The sequence below is a fragment of the Cervus canadensis genome, chromosome 2 (assembly GCF_019320065.1).
Source record: "Cervus canadensis isolate Bull #8, Minnesota chromosome 2, ASM1932006v1, whole genome shotgun sequence".
NCBI classification, from domain to species: Eukaryota; Metazoa; Chordata; class Mammalia; order Artiodactyla; family Cervidae; genus Cervus; species Cervus canadensis.
In genome coordinates this window covers 100,015,682-100,038,486 of record NC_057387.1, presented here as the reverse complement: position 1 = coordinate 100,038,486, position 22,805 = coordinate 100,015,682, and the positions used below count along the sequence as shown (strand labels likewise).

General features: G+C 55.4%; 1 protein-coding gene across 2 annotated transcripts in view; it reads left to right on the top strand.

The window, feature by feature from the left end:
• Window positions 1–10,880: 10,880 nt before the first annotated feature.
• KCNQ4 (potassium voltage-gated channel subfamily Q member 4) overlaps window positions 10,881–22,805 on the top strand; it is a 56,408-nt gene continuing 44,483 nt past the window's right edge. For both annotated transcript variants that reach the window (XM_043461730.1, XM_043461731.1), the window contains exon 1: window positions 10,881–11,549. In XM_043461730.1, coding sequence (XP_043317665.1) covers window positions 11,236–11,549 — 314 coding nt within the window. In that variant the 5' untranslated portion in view covers window positions 10,881–11,235. The remainder of the gene's footprint in view (window positions 11,550–22,805) is intronic.

Below are 22,805 nucleotides of genomic sequence, written 5' to 3'. Positions count from 1 at the left end.
CATTAAAAAGAATTCATTTGAATCAGTTCTAATGAGATGGATGAAACTGGAGCCTGTTATACAGAGTGAAGTAAGCCAGAAAGATAAAGAACATTACAGCATACTAACGCATATATATGGAATTTAAAAAGATGGTAACGATAACCCTATATGCAAAACAGAAAAAGAGACACAGATGTACAGAACAGACTTTTGGACTCTGTGGGAGAAGGCGAGAGTGGGATGTTGAGAGAGAACAGCATTGAAACAAGTATACTATCAAGGGTGAAACAGATCACCAGCCCAGGTTGGATGCATGAGACAGGTGCTCAGGGCTGGTGCACTGGGAAGACCCAGAGGGATGGGATGGAGAGGGAGGCGGGAGGGGGGATCGGGATGGGGAACACATGAAAATCCATGGCTGATTCATGTCAATGTATGACAAAAACCACTACAATATTATAAAGTAATTAGCCTCCAACGAATAAAAATAAATGGAAAAAAACAACAAAAAAACAAACAAACAAAAAATGAGGTTTCACATTTGATCCTGAGCTTCAAGAGAGGGATGCGACTAGGTGAGAGATTCATGCTATAAAAGAAACAAAACATTCTTTGGCAAAAGCAGATGTTCCTCGCTGTAAGGTTTTGGATACATGGTCCCCGTCCGGTGTCATCAAGGCAGATGAAGCAGGTGATTCTGTCACTGTAAGTCAGGTCTGCCCCCTTCATTCTAGACCTGGATTCGTCTGAAGGGGATTATGTGACCTTTCCCACCGTCCTGTACCCAAACATGTCTCAGTGAGTCATGCAGGTAATTTACTGAGAGTCTGTGCCCAGCCCCACATGGAGAGGCTTTAACAGATGAGGGCTCATCTATTAAAGGGCTCATGAGAACGAGGAGCACCCAGAAGGGATGCTGGGCTCATAGAGGAAGGACAGAAGCTCAGGTCTCATTTCCTGGCCAGCCCCTCTGTATTGGGGCCACTGCACTGTCACACCTTGCTGCTCTTCAACTCATTCCCCAAAACCCAAGCATAATTGGAGTCTCAGACAAGTGAGTGAGGCCCCATTTTCCCACAAACTTCATTTTTAATTTGGAGATATTTTGATCAGTTGCCTTACTGAGCACGTTCCCTTTAAATTTCCCCGCCAGCAGGGCCCATGCGGGTGTAAACAAACACTTCGGTACAGCCCAAGAGAGCCCCTATCTAATACCCAGCATGATCCCCTTACATCCGGAGCACTCTTAGACATTTTTCCTAGCACTTGCAGCATCTGTCCTCCCAATGATCTTCACAGTGACCCTGCAGGGGAGACAGGAAGAGGGATGGTGATCCCTGTATTATAGATGAAGACATAGAAGGCCCAGTGAAGTGCAGTGACTTGCCCAAGGTCACTGAAGGAATAGGGTGGAGCTGAAACCAAAACACTGATCTCCTGACCCCCTGCATACATGGTTGCTTTCTGGCCAAGGGTGCTGGTGGCGGGGGCGGGGCGGTGGTGGTTGTCTAAGAAAGAACAAGACTTTACTAAATAGGAATGGTCTCATTTTGCTCTGTCTCCCGAAACCCATTGGTGAAGCCTTGAGTATGCATGGAATAAACAGCAATTAGATCTGGTCGGTGGACAGCTGGTGGTTGGGATAACTCCCAGAGGGTGATGCTGGAGACCAGGGACTCCTGGGATTATGAAAAAAAAAAAAAGACCACCTGGCCAGCCTCCTTGCTGCTCAATTCTACTGAGGCCACAAGGGGGCAGCAGGTAGCACTCACCCAAGACAAGGAGGTGTCTTGTCCCACCCTTATCCCAACTTGAGACAACTAAGGAAACTATGAGGCATGACTGTCCCCTTTCTCAAGGGGTACTAGACCCTTAACTCCCTTTTGGATAAGACCTCTAATTTTTGAAGGGAAGGACCTTCCTAGGGCAACAGTGAGGGCTGGAAACACTATCCTCTCCAGAGTATTACATCCAGGCAGGTGGTTAGATTCTGTTGTTCAGTTGCTTGTGTCCAACTCTTTGCGACCCCATGCACGGCAGCACGCCAGGCTTCCCCATCCTTCACTATCTCCCACTGTTTGCTCAAACTCAAGTCCATTGAGTCGGTGATGCCATTCACCTATCTCATCCTGTCGCCCGCTTCTGCCCTCAGTCTTTCCCAGCATCAGGGTCTTTTCCAATGAGTCAGCTCTTTGCATCAGGTGGCCAAAGTATTCGAGCTTCAGCATCAGTCCTTCCAGTAAATATTCAGGGTTGATTTCCTTTAGGATTGACTGGTTTGATCTCCTTGCTGTCCCAGGGACTCTGAAGAGTTCTCCAGCACCATAATTCGAAAGCATCAATTCTTCATCACTCAACCTTCTTTATAGTCAGATTTTAATAATAACTTTTTGACAGCCCTTTCTATCTCCCCATCCTTGTATCTTCTCATTCTTTTCTCCCCTGCACTCTACATTCCTGTCACACTCAAATTACTTGATGTTTCCTGAACTCACCTCCATGTTTTCAGAAATACTGACCCCAGTGGCTGTCCTTTTTTAAAAATGTATTTATTTGTTTATTGGCTGCTCTGAGTCTTTTTTGCTGCACATGGGCTGTCTCTGGTTCAGCGGTCGGGGGCTGCTCTCTAGTTGCAGCGCATGGGCTTCTCATTGTGGTGGCTTCTCTCGTTGCAGAGTGTGGGCTCTAGGGTGCATGGGCTGAGTAGCTGTGCACGGGCTTAGTTGCTCCTCAGCATGTGGCATCTTTCCAGACCAGGGATCACACCCTTGCATTGGCAGATGGACTCCTAACCACTGGACCACCAGGGACATCCCCTGGTTGTCCTTTTACTTCTTTTTCCACTTATTGAACTCCTATACACCCATCAAGGCCCAGTTTAAATAACCCTTGCTGAGAAACTTCTAACTCATAGGGCAGAGTTAGCAAAGAGCTCTTTGATGCTCTCATAGCAACCTCTACAGCCTCTATCATCAGTGCTCATACACACAGTCATTCAACAAATATTTCTTTGGCACTTTCTGTGTTTCAGACATAGTTTGGACATTGTGAAGATATCTGAAAACAAGCCAGATGAGCTTTGTGCTATCATGGAGCTTATATTGGGTTGGGGGCTGGGGGAGAGGAAGGAGTGGGAAGGGGACAACAAACACAAGACCAGTTAGGCTCTGAACAGTCTGTTAGAACTTTCTCGTTTGGGCTGTCTTCTTCACGGATGGTCCTTCTCCAGTTCAGGATGGTCTCTGTGCCTCCAGAGCCCAGCTCAGGGCCTGGCACCGAGAGAATGACAGTAACTGATGGGTGAGCGAGTGAACACAAACCCTTCCCTGAAAATGGGGCCTCCAACACTGCACACGTTTCTTCCCTCTGCTCATTGGCTCTCACTATCACTTCACCTGCTGACAGTTTTCTGCTGAGCACTGATGATATGCTAGGCAGAGGTATTCGATGGAGATTACTCTTTTAAGAAAATTTTGTGTAGGAAAATACATCTAAAGCTTAGTATTTAGATGAATTAAATCTCATTTCATCTTCACATCCTCATTAGGTAGATATTCTCATTAGTGAGAAACTGAGGCTCAAAGAGGTTAAGAAATTACCCAAGGGCACCAACTGGTTAAGTGGAGCCAGATGCTCCATGAAGCCTCTCGCCTCAGTGGGCTCAGCCCCACCGGTCATCCCCTCTGATAGTGATTCTTTTCCTACAGAGAATGGGAGTCGCTGCCTCCCAGTTCCTGCATAGGGACCTAACCTTTATCCCACTGCTCCAGCCATCTATAGGCCTCTGTATAGGTCATCTATAGGCGCTGACCTCCCAGGAGGAGAGGACCCCAGGGTCGAAGGCCCAGCAAGTACCTGGTCACATGAGCAACTTGGGCCTGGCCTCCGCAAGGCTCTCAGAGCCAGACTGGCAGTGGTACCCAGCTCTGGTACTGGGCCACTACCACGAGGGGATAAGAGGACAGCAGGCTGGCATTCAGGAGGGGAGAACCTGAGCCGGGCCCCAGCTGCGCCAGGCTGGGCTGAGCTCCTCAGGCGGGCGGGTGCTGAGCAGAGGTCTGAAATGGACCTCAGCCCCATCACCTCTTCGGCTCCCAAGCCCTGTGCCCTTCTCTTCCAGCAAAGGTCTACGGGACAGAAGCTTTCTAAGATATTGAATGTGTCGAAACGTCTTTACTTTGCCCTTTGTTTAAATGACCGTTTGGCAGTGTGTGGGATTCTAGGTTCACAATTACTTGCCTTCAGCACTCTGAAGGTACTATTCCATTGTCTTTTGGCATCTGTTGTTGCTGATGAGATGCTTATTGTCAAGTCAATTATTGGACCTTTGTAGATAAGCTGTCTTTTCTTTCTGGTGGCTTTTACAATTTCATTATTATTCTTGTTATTCTACACTTTGGTGACAAGGTGTCTAGATGTAGTTTTGTTTTTAAAGATATCTTACGAGGCCGTCTTGGCCTTTTAAATCTAGAAATTCATGTCTTGTTTCTGGAAAGAACTGAGTCACTCTTTCCAGTATCTTTTTCTGGAAGCAATAATATATATGCCAGAGTTTCTCATTCAATTTTGTCTCATTTCTTTCATATGTCTAATTGTTTTATTGTTTTGTGCTTCATTCTGGAGGATTTCTTCAGTTCTAGCTTCTAATTCACTTATTCTCTCTTCAGCCATATTTACTAATCCATCTATTGAATGTTGGTGAATTTAATTCATTTATAAAATTTCTAGATAACTGTTCATAACTGCTATGTTTCTGTCTGATATCTTCCTGTTATTTTATAGATGCTATTCCTTCCCTTGTCTTCTTAACGATCTTAACTATAATAAACCTCCTTTCAGATTGTTCCATTATCTCTAGGTCTTTAAATATGAATCCTCCCATGAGAGAGGTGTCTCTCAAGATAGTGTATTTCTTACATGTTGTGGTTTATCCTTGAGATATTTATTTTTAGCACATTTTCCTGACTGTACCCTGGGATTTGGAGGCCACTGTATGACATCCCTTGTGGCTCAGCTGGTAAAGAATCCGCCTGCAATGCAGGAGACCTGGATTCAATCCCTGGGTTAGGAAGATCCCCTGGAGAAGGGAAAAGCTACCCACTCCAGTATTCTGGCCTGGAGAATTCCATGGACTGTATAGTCCACAGGGTTGCAGAGACTCAGATAGACTGAGCCACTTTCACTTTCACTATGGTATTACTGCTCAGCTGTATCTGCCCAAGCCTTGTAGAAGTACACTTGCCCCAAACTAGATCTTATATGTGTCTTTTTGGATTTTTGCATGGCATGAATATCAGATCCTAAGTCCATATCCATGTGGATGGGCTTAAGGTATCCTAATCCTATGGGCATTCTTTCTACCCAAAGCCAGGTCAGGTGGCTAAGAGGCAGAGATAATTTAGTCCTGTTTATGGCAGGCAGCACTTCCCCAGGCCCAGCATTAAGTAGGGAGTCTGACACTAGTGGGGTCTACAGGTGTACTTCCCACCCCATTGGAATTCTGAATCCCTCCTCGGAGGTACAGCTTCAACTCCTGCTCGCCACTGGAGTCTCCTCTCATTTATTGGCCTTAGAGATTTCTCATTCTTGCTTTTAAACGTGGATATATGTTTTTCTTTTTAGTTATCCAGCATTAATCTTGTAAATCTACTTCTTTGAGGGGGAGGGACTTTAACAAGGTGTTCCGTCAAGTTTGGCCAATCGAGTCCTCTCTGGGCCTCCCATCCCCATCACTGAGCCCCCGTTCCCCTCTCTGAAACTCTATATCTCTCACCCAGTCTCATCCCTTTTAAGAGCCCCCTTCCCTGACACTCCATCTGCCATCCCTACTATTCATGTCCTCTTCCTCCCTGATCATGGGAGAGGGGAGAAGGCAAGCTTTCCCCGCTGCATTCTCAGCAACTCAGAAAGGTCCTTCCCCCTCATTGGAAAACCAATGAACTCCACCGTCCCAGTGGCTCTCAGTAAGAACACAGAGCCTGCCCACAGGGCTATGGTAGTGTTGTCCTCTGCATGGTCTTCCAGGAGTTGGGGTCACGGCGAAAGAATCCTGAAGGCCAAGGAGAAGTAGCACAAGAAGGGATGGCTCTGACCTTCATTCCCACACCCCCTTCTCCCTCAGTGTCTCCTCCCGGTGGGCCCCCCTCCAGCCCTGGGGATCAATGGGGGTTTACTTTCGCTGAGCTCAGCGACACTGCTCCCTCCCCACTTCCCGTTGCTCTGAGCTGACTGGCCCAGCAGGCCCGATCTTTCTCTCACTTCCTCCTCCCATTGTCAGTGGAGGTGGATCCCTGGAGGTCAACAGTGTCACCCTGTGAGAACCCCCCATTCCTACTAGAAAGACGTCCCACTAGGAGGAGGGCTGCTAGGAGTGGGGAATTCTCACAGCATCTCCTGGCCCCGTCTGAACACACGCCTGAAAAGCGGTAAGATCGGTGGTTCACATTTGTACAGCTCCCTGAACAGGTGTGACTTTTTCACGTATTGTTGCATTTAGTCCTCCTGATAGCCGGAGAAACTGGGGCAGAGGTGGAGTGCCCAAGGGTACCAGCTAGTCCAAGGGCAGAATCAGGAAGCCCAGGCTTGACCTGTTGTTCAGGGCTCTTTCTACTGCTCCCCACAGCCCCCCACTGCCAACCTTCTCTAACTCCTCTCGAGAAGTTAGATGCCTCTAACTCCCGTCCTGAGCTCTCTCCTACAGAGCCCCAGGCTCCGCGGCATGCCTAGGCTCAGCCCGCGCCAGGCTCCCTGTTTCCTATCAGGCCGAATCGGACCCTTCAGCCCTGCATCCAAGGTCCCTTGTGTCCCCCTCATCAAGCTTGCTCTTCCTCCCCCATGCTCTGTAAATCCTCCCCTTTCCCATTCCACCCCTCACCTACACACACTCGCGCGCGCACACACACACACACACACACACATTCACTACAGCACAGGGGTATTTACTAGGCAAGACTCTTCACTGAGTCTCAGTCTCCTTGTCTGTAAAATGGGGGTGTTAATAGTATTACCTCAGAGGGCTGCTGGGATGCTGAAACAGACGATACAGGTAAGGCATCCTACATGAAGTTCTGGGCCACCTTCATGCGACCTGCAGGCATTACTTGTTGCACTTCTCAGCACCTCTCCAAGTCCTCCCAACCCCATCCCCAAGAAGGTTCCAACTTTGCCATTGCCAGTGGAGACCACCCCTTATCTGACTTCTAGCAACACTTGGATATATAAGAAAACCAAAATAGCTTCTGGGGTGTGGAGAGAGAAGAGGAGGAGGTCTGGTGGGTGCGACCTTGATCCCCTTCACCCCGACTCAACCCAAACACCTCTGCTTGAATGCTCTTTACACACTAGGGTGCTACCTTAAGATTCTGTCTGTAAAAAGGATTCTATTGTTAAAAAAGCCTGAGACCCAATGGCTTAAAATCCTCTTCCTATTCCAGAAAGGAATCTGCACCCTTGGGTTCACCTGAAGTTGTTAGTCAAGGACAGGCTTGAACTTGGCCCCGTAATGAAGGTCCCTACCACTTCTAGACCTCAACCTTTTCAGACCTGGGAGTCTCAATCCCTGGCAGAAATAAGTCCTAAAGAACAAAGATTGGGGCATCTGTGGTTCCCCTCAGCACTGATCTCAGTACCCAGGGCACAGTGGGTAGTGCTGGCCAGGGGAGAGAAGAGGTCACAGGCAGTTCTGGATACTGGCTGTGTATCCTTAGGTGAGTCCCCGCACCTCTCTGAGCCTCAGCTTTCTCACATGCAAAGGGCTGCTCTGGTCCCAGCAGAGGCAGGGCCTGGCACAGTCGGTCCTCAGCAAATGGGAGCTCTCTCCCTGCCCACCCTTCCTCTCAATCAATACTTGCTCCATTGATGGATGAAAGTGACAATGATGACTTACAGACGATCCCGGAGCCCCGCCCCTTCTTGTGGACAGATGGGGAACATGAAGCCCAGAGCCAGGCATGGACTTGCCCAGGTGGGACAATGAGCAAGTCAGGGCAGAGCGGGATGTCTTCTGGGCAGTGTTACCGGGAAGAGATGTGGGGGCTTGGGAGGGGGGGTGAGTTGGAAGGAAGCTGCTGAGGGCGGAGTGAAGGGAGCAGGTGGGAGAGAGGGCGGGAGAAGGGTGGGAAACCACAGCCTGCCCCCCTCCCTCACCTCCAGCAGGGAGGCTGACTGAGAGCGCCTGAGATAGCTGTGGGCTCAGAAAAGTGTCTTAGTCACTAAAGGCTGCGCTGGGAAAAGACCCTCCTTCCGATCGTACTCATGTCCTGGAATCCGGATGGGGCAGGAAGGCCACTGGGTGACCCTCAGAGTGGCCACCTGTCCTCTCTGCAGTGGACTGTCTCCTCTGCCTTCTTCACTTTCCCAAGTGTGGGTGAACACACGCGTGCACACACACATACACACACAAAGCTTTGCTTACATCCTCCCAGAACCATCATCCCTATCCCGCCACTCCTTAGGAAAAGTTTCATGATTCTCCACTTTATTTATCAATATTATTATTTGTCCTTGCCACACTGCATATGGTATCTCACTTCCCCAACCAGGGACTGAACCGGGCCATGACAGTAAGAGGCCAAAATTCTAACCACTAGGCCACCAGGAAACTCTCACATGACTCTGCACTTTAAAAAGCGGTGGGCCTGTCCCACTACACATGCTTCTGCAGGAGACACAGGCCTCTGGGCCCCAAGAAACTTCTTCCCGAGATCTAACTTCCATCCCTCTAGCTACACTCACAGTCTCTTTCTTCCTCTTGCTGCCTCTGAGAGGCTCATCTGGAGCTGGAGTTGGGAGAGGATGGGAGACCCTCTCCTGACAGTGAGGGCTCCTCACACATTGGAAGAAAGCCATGGCATCCAGAGGTGATGCTGCACTTGATGCTCGGCGTTCCCAAAACAGACTCAATTTCAGCCCTTCTGGCTGTTGCTGAAGAAGTGAAGTGAGAGTCGCTCAGTCGTGTCTGACTCTTTGCAACCCCATGGACTATACAGTCCATGGAATTCTCCAGGCCAGAATACTGGAGTGGGTAGTCTTTTCCCTTCTCCAGAGGATCTTCCCAACCCAGGGATCAAACCCAGGCCTCCCACATTGCAGGTGGATTCTTTACCAGCTGAGCCATAAGGGAAGCGCACAAAGGAAGGGGTGTTGATGAGGGTGTGTTCAAGTGCCACTTCTGCCACAGAAGAGCCTCAAAAAGACCCCAGGAAACCCCCTAGATCCCTTCCAACTGCTTTCCTTCCCACCATTCAAGTCCCCAGACCTTAGTCTTACCCCCAGGGCCCCTGATTGGGGAAGCACAGTCAAGAGGTCCCCTAGCGACTGTAAAGGTAGTGCTGCATATCTAAGGGATGCTAGCTTCAGCTCATGGAGAGAGGAGGGGTTAACCCAGCTTTAGCAGTGCAGCCATAGCTGGGCCCTGGGGTCCAGAAACCTTCCCCAGCTACCAAGGAGGAAGAGGCAGAACCTGCCCCTGGGGCACCAGGCTCTGGCCCCAGGTGTACCTGGAGTCAGGGACAGCCAGAGAGATTCAGGTTAGACCCCAAGGCAGCCCCTGTCTTTCAGAGGGGAAAGGGTCACTGCTGGGGAAGGGGTGCAAGCCGACTGCCAAGCCCAGTCGGGGACCCCAGGTCCCTGCAGCCCCCTCCTTGCCCGCCAGCAGCTCTGCCTCTCTCCCTCTCTCTCCTTCCCCCACTGGCGCTCAGCAGATCAATGCTGCCTTTGCTGACAGCTGAGAATCGAGCTCTCCTTCCCGCCCCCTCCGTCGCCCCTCCCGCTCGGCTCCGTCCCCCGAGATCCTCCCGGAGGAACCGGGAAGAGTTTGCTGCGGAAACGCTTCACCCTGGGGCAGGGCCTGCGGAGGGAGCGGCTGGTGTGGCCGAAGCTTTGGTCGGGGGAAGAGGGGAGGAGGATGGGGAAACGCAAACGACCACCGTGGGCGGGACCAAGGGGGCTAACGGGAATGAAAGGGCCTCCCCTAAAGCTAGAGAGAGTAGGTCAGGCACCAAGAACTTTCCAGCGGAGAAAAGTCTCGCCGTTTTGGGGTGGGATTCTGTGAACCTCTGCGGGAGGGTGGGGGTGGGCAACCGTCTGGCCTCCGTGCCGGTTCAGAGCTCACCTCCCAGCACCCGTGTGCCCTGAACCGCGCCCTGACCCGGAGGCGAGGCAAGGTTACGCTTCAGACCGGCTTGGCGCGGAGCAGGCCCCTCTGATCCGAGGAGACTTTGGGGGCAGCGTGGCCTAAGCGGGGCTCTTCCCGCATCCTAAAGAAGGGAAGGACAGAGGTGCGGTGGGTGGGAGGGCAAGCAGACACACCTGAGCCCCACAGTGCTACACGCGCAGGCCGTTCAGGCAGGAGCGCACCCCGCCACACACTGCGCGGGCACACTTCACGCACCACGTGCACGGGGCACAAGCCGACGGGGCACACCTCGGGGCCACCGCCACCCTCAGCGGGCGGGCCCCTGCACACCCATCCACCGCGTGCCCCCGCCCCGCCCCTCCTGACTCAGCCCCACCACCTCGCGGAGCCACAGCCACCCACTCGACACACAGCGGGCCCGTCTGCACCCACTCGCTCCTAAGCTCCTCGGGACGCGCGTCCCCTCCGCCGCCGGGCAGCGACGCCTCGCTCCGGCGACCACACCGGAGGCGTCCCGCCTGCCCCCAGCCCAGCCTTCGGGTCCACGCCGCCCCGCGAAGCCCGGCGCGCGGCTCGCACCCGCAGGCCGCCCGGCCCAGGCGCTGCCCCCGGGGGCCGCCGCCACTCGGTCCGGCCCCCGCCCCGACTCGGCGGCCTGCGCGGCGGGGGCGTCCTCCCGCCGCCTCCCCGCGCGTCCCCTCCCTCCGCCCGGCCTCGCCGGCTCGCTCGCTCCCTCCCGATTTGGGAACGCGGCCTCGGGGCGGGCGGGGGCGGCGGGGGTGGGGCGGGGCGGGGGAGGCTGACATGTGAGCGGCGCGCCGGCGGCAGGTGGAAAGGCGAGCGGCATGGAGCGCGTAATAAGAGAGTTGGAGTCGGAAAGAGCCGCCCCAGTCGCCGGGGAAGCGGGCGGTCAGCGCGGGCTCCGTCGGCCCCCGGACTCCGAGCGCCCGCCCCCGGCCCCGGAGCGGCCCCGGCCCGACCCCTAACCCCCGCCGACCGCGCCCGCCCCGGGCCGCCCCGCCGGCCCCGGGTCCGAGCCATGCGCCGCTGAGCGCCCCGCGCGCGCCCCCGCCCCGGATCGGACCCGGGCCCCGGCCCCCTCCCGCCCGGCGCCGCCCATGGCCGAGGCCCCCCCGCGCCGGCTCGGCCTGGTCCCCCCGCCCGGGGACGCCCCCCGCGCCGAGCTGGTGGCGCTCACGGCGGTGCAGAGCGAGCGGGGCGAGGCGGGCGGGGGCGGCTCCCCGCGTCGCCTGGGCCTCCTGGGCAGCCCCCTGCCGCCGGGCGCACCCCTCCCAGGACCAGGCTCGGGCTCGGGCTCCGCCTGTGGCCAGCGCTCCTCCGCCGCGCACAAGCGCTACCGCCGCCTGCAGAACTGGGTCTACAACGTGCTGGAGAGACCCCGCGGCTGGGCCTTCATCTACCACGTCTTCATGTGAGTTTGCGACCCCGAGTCCCCGGCCGCGCCCTCGCGCTGCCGCCCCGCGCGGCCCCTGCTGGAGCCTGGGCCCCGGGGGGACGGCCGCCCCGCCCTGGCTCCGCCTCCTGCCCCCCAGCCCCGAGGCCGGCAGACCCTCATCGCTCTGGCCCCCGGACCTGAGCCCGATTTCTGACCCCTCAGCCTGACCGTAATCCCCGCTCTCCAAGTCCTGACCCTTGCCCGACCTGACTTCTGACCTCCCCCACCTCAATTCCTTATTTCCATCCTTTCTCCAACCCCTGCGCCTCTGTTCCAGGTACTCCCCACATCCTGCTTCTTGTCCCCCGTCTCTCTCCAATCTGGAGTCACTGAAGTGTGGCTCCCTTTTCTCTCTTCCTCACTTCTATCTCCCTGTGTCCCAGACGCAGAGGACCCTTTCGCCCTCCCACACCGTCACCCGCTCCACAGCTCTGTAGCTGCAGTAGGTTCCCACCTGGGCTCCCCCCAGAGATGTCCCTCTCCAGGGACAACCTCCACCCCAGCCCAGGACTGGCCCCCAATTATAGGTGTTTGGGAGTCCCCTTGAGTCACCAGAGTTCTGACACTGGCCTGTGCTGACTTCTGTGAGTCTTCACACAGTCTTCCCTTCCACCCTCAACTTCCCCACGGCAGCAGTGAGCCATGCCGCCCGCCCTGTGGGCTCGGCCAGCTAGCCTGCCCAGCTCCCTGGCCGCACCAGGGAGCACCAGGCCTGGCTCTGCGCACCCCCAGGGGAAAAGAAAGAGGAGAGGGGTAGGTTTGGAAACACTCAGGCTGCGGGCCCCCTCCTCCCCCTCCCCAGGCTCTTACAACTTTCAAAAACACTGACCCTTCTTGGATGTAAAGAGTGAATTTTGGCAGCTCAGAGCTCTGTCTTGGGGGACGGCCTGGCCCAGCCGGGAACATGAGAGGCTGGGCAGATATCAGTTGAAAGACTGGGCCTGGCGCTCGGACGCTCGAAGGTGCCCGAGAGAGAGACCTCTGGTCCCTGGAAACTGTGCTGATATGAATCCCTTATTGCTGCCCCCAGAGAGGGCCTTCTGGTCTTAGGGTCTCCTGGGTGGTCCCCTTGCCTGTCCACTGGACTATCTTATAGTCCTTTTGCCTATCTGACTGTCCTTCTGCCAGAGTGAGTTTCTGTCTGTGTGTGAGTTGTCCTGTGTCTTCTCTCCTTCTGCTAGTCTGTTTTCACCCCTCTGTTGACCTGTCCAGTTATCTGTGTGCCTGTCTGTCCATCTGCCTCTCCACCTGACTCCCACTCTTCTACTTGTCTGTTTCCACCTGTCTTTGGTCTGTCTTTCTGCTGACCCACTGCTGCCCGCTTGCCTGCCCACAGAATTTCCGAGGGGAGGGGAGGAAATGCTGGCAAAGGAGCCCCCTGACCACACGAAGGGTAGAGGAAGGGAGCTCTTTCAGCCTGCATGTTCCCTTTTTTGCACCTCGGTGCCAGCCTGCAGGGGATGACAGCCATGACTTGGGGCAGGGACCTCGGGTGGGCCAGGTGGGGGTGGAGCAGAGAGTTGAGATTGCTCTAGACCTGAGGTCAGACTTAGAGTCAGGGTCAGTGGTTAGGAGTAGCCCAATCCCCAGTGCCCATTGGGAGGGCCTGGGTGAATTTTCCGCTGCAGAGAGGGCTGTTGGAGTGCTGCGGGTTCTGTGTTGGGGTAGCAGGGACAGTAGCATCAGGCATGAGGGGCAGGGGACTGCTAATTAAGAGCCACTGCGTTGAGATGCCCTTGCCCACCCTACAGCTTAGGTGCTCGCGGAGCCTGAGACACTCCGTGGGCTCCGCTCGGGACATGACTTTTCCAAGGCAAGGCTGGGCCTGGGAAAGCACTAGGGCTCTGCGGTGGGGGTCCTTAGCCCCTAGGCCCAGCCTCTCAGCCCCTGTAAGGGTCACTGGGGGTGAAGGACCCGTCTCGTGTCCTCTGGCCAACATTGTCTTCCCCTCCTCTGGAGGGGCCGCTCCTTCCTCTCCAGGAGCTAAATCTGCTGGTACCTTTGCCCCACATCCTGCCCTTTCTCGATGCCAGGAATGCCCTGGCCAGGGCCAGGCTGGTTCTGACCACTTGTCCCCAGGAGCCCAAGGCAGAGACATCTCTTGGGAGCTCTGGGAGACGAAACGCGGCACGAAAATGTCCAGACGTTTGGGGGTCTCAGGGAACTGGTCGTTCATCTTAGAGGTCAGGGAGGACTGAGGGGTCAGGAACCCCAGCTTTTGCGTGCTGTGCAGTCTTGGGCTGATCGCCACAGCTCTCTGAGCTTTAGATCTCTGGGCCATCAGAGTGGGGAGAAACCCCAGCCTTGTGGGCCTCCGTCTTGGATGAGCCATGGGTGGGAAGGACTTTGGTAAGCCGCGGGGGCCTGTGGGAGGGTGAGGGATGGATGGTATATTGGGCTTGGGGGAGGGGGCTGCTTGGGAGGCCTCTCCTGTTCTTGAGGAGCTTCAGATGTGGGGTCACTCCTTGCAGGGTCTTGGGCAAGCCAGGAAGTGCTTCCTACCATTGGACTTCGAGCCCGATTGTTCCACTTTTGGTCCAAATCCTTCCCTCATCCCCAGTGACCCTCACAGGCAGCCCAAACGAGGGGAGTCCAGGGTGCACAGGTAGCTAGGAGCCCCTTGCCCCAGATGCGGGCCCTGGTGGGAGGGGCCCCAGGAGGGAAGCCTCTGGGAGAAGGACCCAGGGAGGAGGGAATGGAGGTGAGCTGGCCCTTTCACCCCAGGGCACACCTTCCTCACACCTGCCAGTCAGGTCCCTCTGGGCCCCACCCAGAACCCGCACCTTCTCTGGCCCCAGGTGTGGGCGATTGCCCAGAGGACCAGCCCTGGTTCCGCCTCTCCCGCCAGCGGCTGCAGCCGCTGGGAAGCAGGAACCGCTGACTCCTGTCTTCTCATTGAGATCCAGAAGGAGGGACTGCTGGCTCTGCGAGCTCTCCCGCTTCCCTCCAGGCCCTTGGTCCTGTCACCAAGCCCCCACTCTCCTCCCCTGGGCCCCAGTCCTTGATTTCAGCCCTCAACTCTTCACAGGCCCCGCTCTCTGAATTTTGAGAAACACCACATCACTTCCCGTCCTGCTTCCGAGCCTTTGGAAGGGATGTTTGCTCCTTGCTGCCCCCTGCCAAGGGCCACCCTGGCCTCCCTTTTGAAGTCAGAGGCTGGAAGGGGCAAGTCTGAGCAAAGCACCATCTCCCCTCGTCTTCCCCACACTGCTGAGCTGCTTTGGGACTCTTGCAGCTCCCAGCCCCCAGCTGCCCCGCGAACTTTCTCTAAGTGAAGGTTTACGCTCTGTAAACATCCTCCGGCAGCCTTGTCCCTGGGGTCAGAAGCTGTGGGAATGGGGAGGGAAGGAGGCAGCGGCAGCTCCCGAAGCCCTCAGCCTCCCAACCCCGGCGTCCCCCCACCTCCCACCCTGACTGTCTGAGAAAGAACATGGCCAGCAAAGGGTGCCCAGAGCCCCAGCCCTCCCTGGGAGGTGGGGCCACACATTTTGACAGCCCCATTTTGTTTATGAGAAAACCGAGGCTCTGGAGACCCATCACACAGTAGATTAGTGGCAGGTGCAAGAGCTGGAGCCGAAGATGCCTGACTCCCTGTGCAGGGTCTCCCCGCTGCTCCCCGAGGCTGCCTGGGTTGGCTCTTGAAGTTTGAACTGAAATTGCTGATCACGTGTGGATCATCAGCTGTGTGCCGAGCACCGAGCTAAGCATCCTCTATAAACCATGTTGCTGCGTCCTTCAGCAGCCCGGCAAGGTGGGTGCTGGGGTTCTCCTCGTGCTGGTGAGGAAACTGAGGCTCAGGAGAGGTCCCGCAATCAGCATGGAGGAGCCTCAGCCCAGAGCTGGGGCTGCCCGCACTGTCTTCCTCCTGCACCTCGGCTCCAGCCTGCACCCCAACCCTGGCAGCTGGGTGGCAATTGCCCGGCCTCACACATGCAGTCACACTTCGGTTGTGCACGGCAATGGTTCTGCACACACACATCCCCACGATATGCCCATTGGTCTGTCTCACTCATGCACTCTCAGCAACTGGGACATACCTGCCCGTGCATGTCATAAGGGCACCCCTAGCACACATCCAAGGCGAAGGAGTCTGATGCACAACTGCTCCCACCTTTTCTCTGTCTTCACAGACGCACACTTGGATCTGCGCCCCAGCCTAGACCTAGGACAGGGCAGAATTGGTCCCATTTCTTGAGTTTGCTGCCCCTGCCTGTCCACAGCTGCAGGGGTGCCCTATGGGTCTGTGTGTGTTTCTTCATCTGCCTTGGGCAGCTCCAGATCCACGTGGGAGCGGGTGGCTGACTTCCTAGCACTTTGCCAGCCTTTGCTTCTCCTGAAGGGCCCTGTGGTCTACTGCTGGGTTCACTGAAACACAGAAAGGAGCAGGTACTGGCCCAAGGTCACATCTGATGAGTTGGCGCTAGAACTGTGCCTGGAACCGAGGCCTTCTGCCTCTCAGATCAGGATTTTAATGTTTTTGCTTATTTGGCTGCACCGCACACAGGATCTTCACTGCAGCATTTGGGATCTTTAGTTAAGTTGCAGTATGTGGGATCCAGTTCCCTGCCTAAGGATTGAACCCAGACCCCCTGTATTGGGAGCACAGATTCTTAGCCACTGGACCACGAGGGGAGTCCCAGATCAGGACTTTAGATACTATTTTTCATTTTCAGCTGATCAGGAAGATTGCTCCAAGAACTTGGCCTTGCAATGGCGAAAGTCTTGGGGTGTGACCCAGATTTTTTGTACTGCTGTTTTTCGGTCCCAGTCCTTTAGTTTGGTCTTTGTAAGAGGGGAAGTGGAGAGTCTATCCTGCCAGCCCTCGAGCCCTTCTTCTATCTCTCTCCCTTCCCCTTCCACTCCTTTGCTCCCTCCTTTCCACATTCTCCATGGGGGTCACTGGAGCATGTTGGATCTCTTATTGTCTACTACCCCATCCCAGCTCCACAGTACATTCATTCCTTCCATTGAGGAAGCCCTGCTGGATGTCTAACTTCAGGGTCTGTTGCTGCAGAAATCTATATTTTCAGAATGTTGGAGCCAGGAGAGTTTCAAGAGGTGATTATTCTTAGGCTGATGGCAGCACTTTGAGTGGGTGATAAATTCTCAGAGCCAGTCAAGGGAGCTGAAATGGTCTGGGGAACAGGGAGAGAGGAAGGCTGTGCAGACCCAGAGGAGGCCATGCGGGGAACTTCCCCAGACTTGGAGAAGCCAGCTGGAGGTTTTCTCAGCTTCCTTCCTCCCCCAACATGCACACCTGTGGGTCTTTGGCCAGGGCCGACCTTCTTATGGGTTATGGGGCCCAGGAGGGAATTCTGAGTATCTGACAGTTGTTGGGCTGAGATGGAGGAGTAGGGGGGACTTTTCATTTCCCCAAAGGTTGCCCCACAGCAGGTTAAGAGTATGGGATCCAAATCTGCCAGATTCGGGTTCGTTTCTGGTTCTACTCTTGGCAGTTATGTGTCCTTGGGCAAGTTACTTAATCTCTCTGAGCTTCCGTTTTCTCATCTGAAAAAAATAGAGGACTCATAATACCTGCCTCTAGAACTGTCAGGGCCAAGTGAGGGAAAGCACCTGAGTATCACCATTATTATTATATTGTTGTTGTTGTCATCGCACTCCTCCCCAGGGAGAGATTTGATGGATGTCCTTGTCAGCACCATGAATGTGTCTGGGTGTTCCCCAGGACAGAGCAGGAGCTGCGTTCCCCTGGGTTGCGGGGTGAGTGGCTGGGCATGGGGAGCCAGAGAATGCATCTCTGTGGGCGTCTGAGGAATGCTGCGCGGCACTCTCTCTGTTAACCCTCGCAGCCGTTACATCAGCTGGGCACCGTTGTTATGCTCATGCCCACTCGAGGAAAGTGGGGCTGGTGAGGGGACCTCACACACCTGCCCAGGATCATGCAGAGAGTGAGATGGTGGCTCCAGGACGCCAAGCAGGGTGCCTAGCGTCTCACTGACGGTTCCTTCCTTCACTTGACAAATAGAGTTAAAGAGCATCAACTCTGTACCAGGTCTGGGGAGGCAGAGAGACAGAGCATGTCTGCCCCAGCCTGGCAGTGGTGGTGGGGGCATCTGTCTGGACCACTGGGCTCTCCTGCCTCCTCTCCCAGGGGGCTCCCAGAGAGGGTGGAGGTGTGTGCGTGTCTGTGTGTGTACAAAGAGGAGGGCATCCATGAGGGTGTTGCTGCAGAGCTGAGGTCAAACCCTGCAGCTAGCCTGGCCCCGGGCAGGTGGAAGTGGAGCTGTGGGACCCAGGGGCACAGGCAGGGAGGGGAGGGCCACCCCCACTCTCTCCTGAGCACGCTGTTCTGTGGATAGGCACCGGGCATCCCCAAGGAGACTGCGAGGTCTCGGTCCCAACACTTGCTGGGAAGGTGCCTGCCCCCGACTCCACCCCAGCCCGTGAGCCTCACTGTCCCCCTCTGTAAAATGGGGCTAAACGGGAAAGTGGGCTGGTAAGGGCTGCCTGGCACAGTGGGACTCTGGATGAATGGGAGGAGCCGCTGTTTCAGACCTTCAGTCTTGTGGGGTGCGGGGTGGTGGGAGTTCTTCTCCAGCACCTTCTCCCTGAGCCCCCCCAAGGACTGGGCAGCACTGAGAAGGGCACTCAAAAGACTGCCTGCCTCCAGCGGGGACTCTGGAGGGCTGGGGAGAGGGTGCTGATCAGACTTCTGAGGCCCCCACAAAGCGCCCCCTGCAGGACTCCAGGTTTTCTGGGCAACTTGTCCCTCGGGTAGGATCTGTTTGCCCTGGGGGTTAGCGCCTGGGGGGTGGTGAGAATGGGAGGGGCAGCCCCAGGCAGAAGACTAATTGGGCTGGGAATCCGTGGGCAGTGCCTGAGGGAGGGAGGCGAGGGAGCAGGGATTCAGCGATTCCTTCCTCTCTGAGATTTGGAGAGCACTGGGTGGAGTGGGGTCTCCAGCCCAGGGGCCCTCCCTAAATCCCTGCAGGGAAATCTGGGGAACACTTTCTCCTGAGACTCCTCAGACATCCAGGCCAGGCAGCTGGGGGATGTCAGCTGCCAGGAGCTGGAGATAAATGGACCCACTGAAGCAGGTGAGACGGAGGTCAGACAGCAGGAAGGACTGACTGCTCCACACCAGGAGGCAGAGTGAGATTCCCTGGGGTACCCTTTCCAACGCTGGGGAAACCCATCTCAAGCTGGGCTGGACAAGATTTACCCTGCTCATTATCCCTATCGAGCAAGTGGTGCTGCCCCTCACAGTGTAAAAGAAGGAGAGTGGATAGAGCTGCTTGGGCCCCTGTGTTGGTGGGGGGCGGGGGAGGAACAGATCAGGCACCCTTGAGCTTTTAGGGAGGGTGGCCACAGGCCACCTCTCCTCCATCCTTGCTTCCCTGCTGCTCCTCCCTGGGAGCCTCAGGCCCGTCCAGGTCACTGTCTTTGGGTTTATTTTTTGCTGGGTAGGCTCTCCCCTGGGAGGGGAGGGGTAGGGAGAGAAAAAGGGAGAAGGAACTGCTCTGTCAGCACAATCGCGGCGCCTCTGCTCCTGCCCTCCTTGGCCCGGCTGCCACCCTCTTCCGGAAGGACCCAGCCCTGGGGACAATGAGGCCCCAGACCTGTGTGGGACCGCCTTCCCTGGGGCAAGACCGGCAGGTCTGGAACAGGCCTTTCTTCCCTCACCCTTCCTTCATTCATCCTGTCGCAGAGCATCAGAAGCAGAAGGGCCTCTGAGCTCAAGCAGGTCATGGCTTCACTTCACAGTTGGGGAAACTGAGGCCAGGAGGAAGAATTCAGCACACCTGGGGCCTTCTCCACCTCCCCTCTGCAATAGATGAGAGTTGTGCTAGAGTTGCTGAGAACAGAGGGAAGCTGCCTGCCAGTTCCGCCTGGTCCTCTGAGAGTTGGGGGCATTTTCATTTCAGTAGATTTCATTTACTCATCTAATCTTCCAGCCTCTGGGGACTGGTATCCATCTGGTGGGAGAGACACAGGATGGGGGAGGAACATATGAACCATGCCTCTCCCTCCAACCCCATGCCCTTTGTCTTCCTTTTTGTTGAAAAATAAATTAGCCCCATTTTACAGATAGGGAAAGTAAGGCCCAAAGTCAACATAGCTAATAAGTTGTTGAAACAGGATCTGAACCCAGGATGTGGCTCCTGGGAGGTTGCCCTGCTGCCTCCTTGCTCGCACGGGCCCTTCCCTTGGGCTCTTCCCGGGGTTCTGTCAGCTGCCTCCTCCTTTTGCTTTTTGAATGTTGGGGCTCCTGGGGCTCTGTCCTGGGTCCTCCTCTCCATGTACAATTTCTGTGTGGGTGGGGGTGTGTCTCACATACTCCTGTGACTTGGGGGCAGGTCACCTCTGTGATGACAGCATCCTGCTCTGCAGTTTCATCCCTAAGCTTCCTGTGGACCCCTTGCCTCTTCATCCCCAAGGAACCTCAGGCTTGGCATTTGTCTCCAGATCTACCCTCCCCTCCCCAACAGTGACTTCTCCACCCCCAGGGCCCAAGTCAGGAAGCCCTTTCTCAAGCATCCTTGGCTCCTCACCTAAGAAACAGCTTGGAGTGTGCCCAGGTGGGCTTTTAATACTCCAGATGCTTTTCCCTCTGCCTCAAACTCCCTCCCCTCTCCCGCCCACCCCATCATCTAGAGAACTCCTATCTATCCTTCAAATCCCAGTTTGAACCACCGCTTCTTCTTGGAATCACTCCCTGCGCGCCCCACCCGAAGCCTGACTGGGGGCCCTGCAGAGACCCCTGAGCCCTACGCACTCGCCCTTGTGTGTTCTGGGCTCCGCTCGGTGGTGGGGGTCGAGCACAGTTCTTGGTTGGTAATCAGTGAATGTTTGCTGAGCCAGGGAATGAAGGTGACATTGAGGCAGGCTGTAAGGATGAGAAGGGTTTTGCTGATTAGAGAGGAATGGAAAAAGGACCCCTAGGTCCTCTGGGTGCAGGCAGTGAGCTGGAAACGCTTGCCATTTTTGTCCTGAGCGCGCTCCAGGTGGCGGCAACAGCTAGAGAAAGGGCTTTGAGGTGGGACTCTGCTCCTCTACCCTCTTGGCCTCAGGATCTGCAGAGTCTGGTGTGTCCAAGGCCCTGAGGGTCGGGCTACAAAGGTGGGCTTTGCCCTGTGGATGACGGAGAGCCACAGGCAGCGGCAGGTCAGGGAGGCACCACTGGCTGGGAGCCCAGGCTTGATTGATCTCTTCTCAGAACTAGGGCTCTGCAAACACTAGACCACTTAGCTCCCCAGGTACTGCTGTTGGCAGCACTATTCATGTTCCCCTTTTGCAGATAGGAAACTGAGGCTCAGACGGCGGGAATTATGTGCACCAAGAGATTTGTCCATGGTGGAGTCAGGATTCAAACCCATGTTTGTGCGACTCCCAAGCCCAAGCTCCAAGGGATTCTCACATGCGTCAGCAGACCCGGGCTTTTTTCAGTGACCTAAGGCAAAGCTGAGAGAAATAAGGACAACGTGGTGACTTTTTCATAAAGCTAAATTTATTCCATTTAAAGGACTGTCATTTAGTCTGAGATTATGTCCTTTCTTTTATGAAATGATGGGCCTGGGAATTTTTTAAAGAATGTCCTTACTTGGCGAAATAAAAAAGTTGACAATCTCACGCTGTCCCTAAATTGTTTTTGAAAATTTTACCCGTGCGTGAAATCCCTCAGTCTGGGCGCCATCCTGCCTCCTCCCGCCTGAGCTTTGGGACCAGAAGTGGGAGGAGTCCAGGTAGGAATGGAAGGATTAGAGGGCTGGGGGAGCCTCAGTCTGCCCTGTCTATTTCTCCTGGGCCTCAGGGCCAGCCTGCCCTGGAGTGCAGCAAGGACCAGCCCAGGGCTCTTGCCAAGACTGGTCTGCATGGAGGATGGGGCAGGTCACCCAGGATCAGGGCTTACCCCTCCGTTAAAGGAACACTGAACCCAGAGTCAGCCGGCTGGGGGTCGGTGCCCACCTCTGCTTCTTAAAGACTGTGTAACCTCAGGCAGGTGACTCAGCCTCACTTAGGCTCCCGCTTCCCATCTTCCATGGAGAAGGACAGTTATCATCTCTGCCTGCCCCCAGCATCAGGTGCCTCCCGGACTACAAAGTGCTATGAGGAGCAGAGGGCCTCCCGCGCTTCCACCCTCGCTGCTCCCCAGCGCACGCTCCCTCTTCTCACCCTGGCCTGCACTGGTTTCAGCCCCCAGGTAGGACATTGTGGGGATCGGGGGTGGGGGGGAAGAGTATGGGTTCTATTAGAGCATGTATTCCAGACTGGCAATTCCTTTCCTCAGGAGCCCCTGCAGTGTATCTGGAGGCCTGGGGGCAAGGTGATATGGAGGGGGTCTCTGTGACAACCTTACCGGGGCCAGGCTGAGAGGCCCAGAGTTCTAACGGTTTTCATATACTAATGAGTTTCATAGCCTAACCTGTATGGGGTATGGTGGTGCCAGATATGGGGTATTTTCCACATGCTATTGTACTTCATTTAGTCCTTTTCAGAGCCCTAGGAGGTAGGCACTGTCATTACTCTATTGTATAGAGGAGGGTGCTGTGCTGCGCTTAGGATCTCAGTTGCATCCGACTCTTTGTGACCCCATGGACTGTAGCCCGTTAGGCCCCCTCTGTCCATGGGATTCTCCAGGCAGGAATACTAGAGTGGGTTGCCATGCCCTCCTCCAGGGGATCTTCCCAACCCAGGAATCAAACCAGGGTCTCCTGCATTGCAGGCAGATTCTTTACCAGCTGAGCTACCAGGGAAGCCCATAGCTTAAATGGTCAGCAGGTGCCCTGTCACGCAGCCACTAAGCGTGAGTATCCAGGAGGACCGAGTTGAAGCCTGAGGGGGAGGGCCTCTGTGGTGTGAGAAGGTGGGAGCGGGTTCACTGGGCTCTGGGGGGCGAGCCGGGGTGGGGGACACTTGCAGTATACATGAGGAGTGCTGTTTGGGCTGGGAAAGCAAGAGACACCTTCTTGCTGGGTGACTTCAGGCAGTCACCTCCCTCTCTGAGGTTCAGCCTCCCTTGTTGTTGGGCCTCTCATAATAATAAAGATAATAACAGCCCATGCTTATGGAGGACCTGCTGTGTGCTGACACTGCTCTGAGGACTTGCCGTTTTTTCTTTCACTTTTTCCTCAGTGACCAGAGGAGGTTAGGTCCTTTGGTTATGCCCATTTTCCAGATGAGGAGGCTGAGGCACAGAGAGGTTGAGTAACTTGCCTGAGTATAGGTCGTGGGGCCAGGAGTCAGTCACACCCCAGAATCTAGCTCTAGAGG